Source organism: Rutidosis leptorrhynchoides, chromosome 9, assembly GCF_046630445.1.
Source record: "Rutidosis leptorrhynchoides isolate AG116_Rl617_1_P2 chromosome 9, CSIRO_AGI_Rlap_v1, whole genome shotgun sequence".
NCBI lineage: Eukaryota > Viridiplantae > Streptophyta > Magnoliopsida > Asterales > Asteraceae > Rutidosis > Rutidosis leptorrhynchoides.
In genome coordinates this window covers 197,462,482-197,472,159 of record NC_092341.1, presented here as the reverse complement: position 1 = coordinate 197,472,159, position 9,678 = coordinate 197,462,482, and the positions used below count along the sequence as shown (strand labels likewise).

Genomic DNA, 9,678 nt, shown 5'->3' with positions numbered 1-9,678 from the left:
CGTTTCAAAATTTTCTAGACTCAACATTTCATACCTTGCTTATCGTATCGAAATCATATAAAGATAAGTTTAAATTTGGTCAGAAATTTTCGGGTCGTCACATATACCATCTTCATTCAGGACTAATCACGTCATCATCTGTTACTATTTATCATCTTCAAGCTTTGGTTCGTGGAACATAAATAAGAGGGAACTGCTGCAGTTGCAGGTTTGTGAGGTTTGGGCTTTTGTTAGATCGAAACAGATACAAGAAACAGAAAACACGCATCAATGATTAAATGATGTTTGTAGGTGTAGTGGGAGTTCGATGTTTTAGTGGGTTTTCATAGAGATGGATGGGTTGTAAGGTTTATTCACGCGATCAAAACAGAAGAGATTACGTAGAAACAGAATCGATCTTTGCAGCAGTCGTAGGAAAAACAGAAAAGATGATATGGCGATATTGGGTGATCTTGGTGAAGGGTTGAAATAGAAAACATTATGGTGGTGGTGACTTGGTTACACTCAATGCATATCTATGTATATATATCTATAATTTACAGGGATATAGAGAGATGTGAGAGAGAGGAGAGGAAAGGTGATTGTGAAGATGGTTGTTTCCATGGTGTTCACGAAGAAGAAGCTAAAAGAGTGAGATAGTGAGGATTGTCACGGTGGTCTTCGGTTATTCGAATAATGAGAACAAGGAAATGAAGGTGGTGATTTTGTATTTGAGAAAGGTGAGAGAGGATATATGTATGTGTATCTTAATTTTTCTGTCTTTCTGTTTGATTTTCTATTCTACATTGCAGCGTGAATTATGTAGAGTGCAAGTGTTATTAGATAGCCATAAGATTCGATTAACAATTTGTTTTGTAGTTAAATTGAATCGATAGATTGTACAATCAATACAGGAGAGGAAGAAAATAAGAACAGATACAAATCTATAATTCAATTCGTACGATTCATAGACTTTAACATCAGATAAATAATCTAAAGGTGATTGTGATATTTAACATAATGTGTAATTATCTGCATATGTATATAACATTATTTATATATATATAGCTGTATATGTAATTGTATATATATATATATATATATATATATATATATATATATATATATATATATATATATATATATAGATTTTGATAATTAACAAATATATTATTTCTATTAATAATGCTATTAATAATATTACTAATAATAATAATATTATTGATAAATAGACTAATAAAAATAAATGATAAATAATAATATGATAATGATAATTTTAATAATTTAATCAATACTAATGATAATAATCTTGTTAATGATATTAACAATATTACTAGTTATAATAATATTAATATTATTAATGATAATAATAATATTAATAATAATAATAATATAACTACTTTTACATATCAGATGTTATATATATATATATATATATATATATATATATATATATATATATATATATATATATATATGTTTTATATTAGAATTAATAATATTACTAATACAAATATTAGTATTTATATCAATAATAATATTATTGAAAGTAATGATAATAATATTAATATATCAATTATATTCAAACTCGTAATTTAATATAATACCATTTATTATTTATGTAATATTATATTATATGACGATATTTTTTGAATAGTTAATATATATATATATATATATATATATATATTTATATATATTTTTAATAGAAATCATAATAACATATACCTATTTATATACATTAACACTACATAATTATTCTAATTGTTATATATATATATATATATATATATATATAATATATATATATATATATATATATATATATATATATATATATATATATATATATATATATATATATATATTTAAAGTATACTTTATCAAAATATTATATATCGTTATATTTATGTTTATATCATATATACATATTTATTTACAAATAATTGTTCATGAATCGTCGGTAATAGTCACTGGTTAATTGATTCCATGTAAACAGTTCAAGATTTTGAGACTTAACCTTATAGACATTGCTTATCATATCGGAAACATGTGAAGATTAAGTTTAAATTTGGTCAGAAATTTCTGGGTCGTCACATAGTGTATGTTCTAACACTACGTAACAGGGTACAAAATAGTTAAGTCTTGATAATTGGGTGCTCCACAACGTACAACTATGGAATGCAAAGGATTTAGATAATCAACTTATACAAAATCTTGTGGTTCAAAAACAACTTTTACTATTACACCTATGATTTCACCAACGTTTTCGTTGACAGTTTTCTATATGTTTTCTCAGGTCCTTGAATGCTAAGTGATACATGCTTCCGCACTATACTTTTTGATACTTGCTTGGATGTCGAGTACACATGCATACGTGGAGCGTCTTTTGACTTACTTTAAATCGTGTCGCATATGTTTCAATTGTACTTTAAACGTTGTAATGTAACTAATCGTTGAACTACTTTGTAAACCTTGAAATATCCTTACTTTTGAAATGAATGCAACATATTTTGGTCAAACGTTGTTTTAAAGACTTATGACTACGTTACGGGACCTAAGTAGACGGCACCGTCAATGACAATTTTGTTGGGTCGCTACATACACTGACTAAGTGTACGTGTTACAACAGTACAGACATCCCGCACGTTGGGACGAGGTTTGTCAAACCATCCCTATAAGTCGAGCTTACTAAAAGTAATTGATATATTCAAGCTAAGGGATTTTCAGTCTGAACTCATATGTATAATCGTAAAGTTGTTACTCGTGCCTAATGCGTAAATCAGTTTGTAAAAGCATATATCTCATCCCAAAGTAAAAGTAATAGGGACTGTAAACTCACCTTGCTGGTACATTAAAGCTTAGTAAATTGTTACGGATATTCTGACAACCGCAAACGTAAACGCAACCTAATCATTTAGGTTATCTTAAGTAAGTACATAAGTTACACTATGTCATCCCATAGTGTACGCATAGTCCTAGTGCTCAGACTGACTCAACAAACAAGTAAAAGTCAACTAATCCATGCAAGTCAACAAAAGTCAACCAAAGTCAAACCAAAGGTCAACTCGGTCAAAGTGGTCAACTAAAGTCAAACATATTAGTAGGTCATGCAAACATGGTTAACATGTCAAGCCTAGGTCAAGTATCATGTTACAGTTCATAGTTCAGCAAATTACACAATTACAGTTTATCGCATGTTCTTGAAATATGCATATCATAGAAAGACACAAGTATAACGCTTAGCACATAACTCCTAAAATTATGGCCAAGTGCAGTTCACAATTAGACTCAAATTCGATTCTAGAAAGTTTAACCCGGCCCTCATACGGTTCTTGTAATTCGGGTTTCAGAAAGGGTCTAGTTAAGGTTTACTAAATCAGTTTCAGCATGCGCATCAGTGATAAAATAATGAAAGGCCAATTGGAGAATACTCCAGACATCCCGAACCTTCTGTGATAAAATAATCAAGGATATCCCTTTAGCCAATTTGTACAGACTAACCGATCTTTACCGATCTATCAGTTTTGAACAGCAACTACACATGTCAACTTGTCAAGCTTATAACTCATGGAAATTAACGTTTTCAGATGTTAACATGCAAATGAAATATGTCAAGGAACATATGAAATAACATAATCCAGAAGATCAAAGCCTAATTATTTCTAGCATTAAAACAGTTTCGGTACACTTTAACGTATGAATCTTCGTTTAAACATATCGGGAGCATTACAAAAGCTTTTGATGCAATTCTTAAGTCTAACATGCATGATTTTTCACAAGGATTACAGTAGTACACTTTTCATTAACTAATTCAATAAACACATATCTCATAGAATTCGGATTTCAATTATAAACTAGTCAAAACTTCGATTTAGCATATCTTAAGCATACGGTAACGAAATCAAGTGAAATCAAAGCCTAAAGTTAATAGTTTTTTGAAAGCAAAACATATAAACATGTTACATGATCAGATCAAAAGTCAACTCTCATCAGATCCTTGATAATACAATTCGTTTTTCATGTAAACAATATCAATTGATCAAATTAACGACTAACAATGAGTAATAACACAATCAATTGAGCACTAGACTTTATTACACTATGTAATTGAATAAAATTATATTTAATTGAATTGGGGTTAGTGTAATTATACCTCAAAACAAAATTTGTTTATACTAGCGCGTAGGGAACGACGATCGGAGCAAGATTGATCAAACGAGTAAGAGCAAACAAGCAAGTTTGATGGTTGATTTGTGTGTGTGTGTGTGTGTTTGACATGAAGAAGAAGAGAGGAAAGAGGGATGAGCTGCACTTTTGTGGATGTAAGATAGAATGGGGGTGTAATCATTGTTTAGAGAATTATCTAGTTAGTTATTTAGTGTTTAAAAACCAAAAGTCAACAACACATGGGCCTAAAACTAATAGTCAACATGCATGGACCTAAAACTAATAGTTAACATGCATGGGCTAATAATGGGACCAAGGATTATGAGGTATGAGGTCAAGGCCATTTGGCCTAGCTCGGGTCTCGGGTTCGTTTTGTGTAAAAGCTCGTTCGAGCGTGGTTCGTTTCGAGTGCCGTTAACCGTACCGAATCTCCGGAACATTAACTAGTAGTTGAAACAAAATCACCGTGTTTAATTCATTAAGTAAATAATAAATTAAATTTCTTTCGTAAGTTCAATAATTATTAACAATAATTATTCTATTGTTTTTCTGAGTTCCGTTAACTGAAAAGTTTTCTAAGCGATTAACTTTAGTCGTGTTGTTTCTAGTTTAATTCGTCAACCGAATTAAGTTCACTAATTAATATAACATATTAATTCAAGTAATCCACTAAGGATCAAGTACGTATTTAATTTCTTTAAATACGAAAAATTTTCACGTAAGTTCCATTAACTAACTAACGGCCAGTTAACTAAAGTAAGGGAAAAATTTGGGTTGTTACATTTCCTCACTGTTATTGAAATTTCGTCCTGAAATTTTACTGCATATCCGCCTAAGTCGTTTCCTCAGGAAACAGTTGCGGGTACTTCTGTTTCATCTGGTCTTCACGTTCCCACGCGACTTCTGGTCCTCAACGGGCATTCCATCGAACTTTAACTATCGGTATCCTGCTTTGTTTTAACTGTTTGACCTCACGGTCCATGATCTCAATAGGTTCTTCAACAAAATTAAGTTTGTTGTCAACTTGTATTTCCTCCAAAGGAATTACTAGACTTTCGTCTTCTAAACATTTCTTCAAGTTAGAAACGTGAAAAGTGTCGTGAATGTTGCTTAGTTCTTGCGGTAGTTTTAGTCTGTACGTTACCGGTCCAATTCTTTTCGTTATCTCAAATGGTCCAATATACCTTAGACTTAACTTGCCTCGTTTACCGAAACGAACTACACCCTTCCAGGGGGATACTTTAAGCATAACTTTATCACCAACCTGGAATTTTAAAGGTCGCCTTCTAACATCGGCGTAACTCTTTTGACGACTTTGAGCCATTTTCAGTCTTTCTTGGATTTGCAAAATTTTCTCTGTTGTCTCGTGTATGATCTCGAGACCTGTCAATTGACTATCCCCTATCTCACTCCAGCATAAGGGTGATCTACACTTTCTCCCGTATAATATTTCGAAAGGTGCGGCCTTGATACTCATGTGATAACTATTGTTGTACGAAAATTCTGCCAGTGGTAGATGTCTATCCCATCCATTTCCAAAGTCAATAACACATGCTCTCAACATGTCTTCTAAAGTTTGGATGGTTCTTTCGCTTTGGCCATCTGTCTGGGGTGATATGCTGTACTCAAATTAAGTCAAGTTCCCATTGCCTTTTGCAACGTTTGCCAAAATCTAGACATAAACCTGAGATCGCAGTCGGAGATAATGGATAGAGGTACACTATGTCTGGAAACTACTTTCTTTATGTACACCCGTGCCGGCTTCTCCATTTTATCTTCCTATTTAATCGGTAGGAAATGAGTAAATTTGGTGAGACGATCGATAATAACCCATATAGTATCATGACATCCCGTGGTTCTCGGTAACTTAGTAATAAAGTCCATAGTAATACATTCCCACTTCCACTGGGGTATCTCTGGTTGTGTCAGTAGCCCTGACGGTCTCTGATGTTCAGCCTTGACCTTAGCACATGTTAAGCATTTACCAACGTAAGTAGCTATGTCGGCCTTCAGATTGGGCCACCAATATAGTGCCTTTAGGTCTTGGTACATTTTGTCGGATCTGGGGTGAATAGAGTATCTTGACTTGTGTGCCTCATCTAGCACGAGTTCCCTTAATTCGCCAAATTTCGGTACGCAGATTCTATTAGTAAAGTAGTGAGTTCCATCATCTCTAATGACAAACTGTTTATCTAGGCCCTTCAGAGATTCAGTTGCAATATTCTCTTCCATTAAGGCTTGGAGTTGTGCATCGCGAATTTGAGAAGTAAGATTCATACGGACGGTTAAATTCAACGCTCTAACTCGGAGAGGTTTAGCTCTTTCCTTCCTACTCAAGGCATCTGCTGTAGTGACCCGAACTTTTCCATGATTATATATTAAATGAAAACTATATTTGCATGATTAAATGTTTCCAACATGTTAAGCAATCAAACTTGTTAAGACTTGATTTATTGAAATGAGTTTCATGTAGACAATTGACCACCCTAGTTGACCGGCGATTCACGAACGTTAAAACTTGTAAAAACAACATGATATATATATATATATATATATATATATATATATATATATATATATATATATATATATATATATATATATACACATTTAACATGATATTATGATGAGTAAGTATCTCACCAAGTACATTAACAATGAGTTATATACATAAAATGAAAGTAGTGAATTAAGAAACGCGAAACGATATATATAACGGCTATCGTTACAACAACATCTTACTAAATACATATGTATCATGTTAAGATATGAATACACTATGTTTAACAACAACGGCTATCCTTACAACAACGTCTTGCTACATGAGTAAGATGAGACTACTAACTTAAGGATTTCGAAACAATACATATATGTAACGATTATCATTGTAATAGTATTTTACACATATTTATATGATATTAAGATATATTAATACACCATGTTAACATGTTAACATAACAATTTAACATCTCATTTAAATGTAATAACAATGGATCAATTACATTTAACAAGATCGTTAACTTAAAGGTTCTGAAACGACACTTACATATAACGACTAACGATGACTTAACGACTCAGTTAAATGTATATATATGTAGTGTATTAAGATGTATTAATACACTTTTGGAAGACTTCATGACATATATCAAAGTACTTCTACTTAACAAAAATGCTTACAATTACATCCTCATTCATTTTCATCAACAATTCTACTCGTATGCACCAACTCGTACAATACACAGCTTCTAAGATGTATATACTATTGGTATATACACTCAATCATTAGCTCCTTAGCAGCCCATGTGAGTCATTAAACTTGTGGGAACCATCATTTGGCAACTAGCATGAAATATCTCACAAAATTACAAAAAATATTATAAATCATTAATGAATTATTTACATGAAAACAAACTTACACATCCTTTATATCTAATCCATATACCAACGACCAAAAATGCCTACAAACACTTTAATTCTTCAATTTTCTTCATCTAATTGATCTTTCTCAAGTTCTATCTTCAAGTTCTAAGTGTTCTTCATAAATTCTATAAGTTCGAGTTTCATAAAATCAAGAATACTATCAAGTTTGCAAGATTACTTCCAAGCTTTCTAACCCAATCCAAGTAATCATCTAAGCTCAAGAAATATTTATTATTTACAGTAATATATATTTCTAATACAATGTAATACTCATATTCAAACTTTGATTCAATTTCTATAACTATAACTATCTTATTTCGAGTGGAAATCTTACTTGAACTTGTTTTCGTGTCATGATTCTACTTCAAGAACTTTCAAGCCATCCAAGAATCCTTTGAAGCTAGATTAATTTTTGTCACTTCCAGTAGGTTTACCTACTAAACTTGAGGTAGTAATGATATTCATAACATAATTTGATTCATATATATAAAACTATCTTATTCGAAGATTTGAACATGTAGTCACTAGAACATAGTTTAGTTAATTCTAAACTTGTTCATAAACAAAGTTAATCCTTCTAACTTGACTTTTAAAATCAACTATGAAATGTCCCGTTCATATTGATTATAAACGTTCCATATTAATTGATTTCGTCGCGAGGTTTTGACTTCTATATGAGACGTTTTTCAAAGACTGCATTCATTTTTAAAACAACCATAACCTTTATTTTATCGATAAATATTTAAAAAGCATTAGGTAGATTATCAAATACTGATAATCTAAAATATACCGTTTACACACGACCATTACATAATGGTTTATAATAAGAATATATTACATCATACATAAGTTTCTTGAATGAAGTTTTTACATAATATCATACAAGCATGGACTCTAAATCTTGTCCTTATTTTAGTATGCAACAGCGGAAGCTCTTAATAATCACCTGAGAATAAACATGGTTAAAACGTCAACAAAAATGTTGGTGAGTTATAGGTTTAACCTATATATTATCAAATCATAATAATAGACCACAAGATATCATATTTCAATATACATCCCATACATAGAGATAAAATTCATTCATATGGTGAACACCTAGTAACCGACATTAACAAGATGTATATAAGAATATCCCCTATCATTCCAGGAAATCCTTCGGACATGATATAAACGAATTCGAAGTACTAAAGCATCAGGTACTTTGGATAGGGTTCGTTAGGCCCAATAGATCTATCTTTAGGATTAGCGTCAATTAGTAGATCGGTTTACTAATTCTTAGGTTACCAAGCAAAAGGGGCATATTCGGCTTCGATCATTCAACCATATAATTTAATTTCAAATACTTGTGTTTATTTCGTAAAACATTTATAAAACTGCATGTATTCTCATCCCAAAATATTAGATTTTAAAAGTGGGACTATAACTCACTTTCACAGATTTTTACTTCGTCGGGAAGTAAGACTTGGCCACTGGTCGATTCACGAACCTATAACAAATATGTACATATATATCAAAGTATGTTCAAAATATATTTACAACATTTTTAATACGTTTTACTGTTTTAAATTTATTAAGACAGCTGTCCTCGTTAGTAACCTACAACTAGTTGTCCACATTTAGATGTACAGAAATAAATCGATATATATTATCTTGAATCAATCCACGACCCAGTGTATACACATCTCAGGCTAGATCACAACTCAAAGTATATATATTTTTAGAATCAACCTCAACCCTGTATAGCTAACTCCAACATTACTGTATATAGAGTGTCTATGGTAGTTTCAAATAATATATATACATAGGTCGATATGATATGTCAAAACATTTGCATACGTGTCTATGGTATCCCAAGATTACATTAGAATACATGTATAATACAATATAAGTTAACTAGGATATTATTTGTATAGAATTGTTACAATATTTCCCGTAGCTACAACAATCAAAAGATATCCAATCTTGTTTTACCCATAACTTCTTAGTTTTAAATCCGATTTGAGTGAATGAAATTGCTATGGTTTCATATTGAACTTTATTTTATGAATCTAAACATAAAAAGTATAGGTTTATAGTCAGAAAAATAAGTTACAAGTCGCTTTTGTA

The 9,678-nt window shown here is 31.2% G+C and overlaps 1 protein-coding gene across 1 annotated transcript; it reads right to left on the bottom strand.

The window, feature by feature from the left end:
* Window positions 1–5,059: 5,059 nt before the first annotated feature.
* Window positions 5,060–6,381, bottom strand: LOC139868487 (uncharacterized). Its single transcript, XM_071856822.1, has 2 exons — window positions 6,042–6,381; window positions 5,060–5,532 (listed from the first exon to the last, which is right to left on the bottom strand). Exons 1-2 carry the CDS (start codon window positions 6,379–6,381, stop codon window positions 5,060–5,062), a joined length of 813 nt encoding a protein of 270 aa, XP_071712923.1.
* Between the last annotated feature and the right edge of the window lie 3,297 nt (window positions 6,382–9,678).

Excerpts from the sequence above, each read along its gene's own strand:
- LOC139868487 (XM_071856822.1), bottom strand. The coding sequence starts at position 6,381 with ATGGAAGAGAATATTGCAACTGAATCTCTGAAGGGCCTAGATAAACAG. Across the intron at positions 5,533-6,041 it reads ACCCCAGTGGAAGTGGGAAT|GTCTCGAGATCATACACGAG; the intron begins GTATTACTATGG and ends GTCAATTGACAG.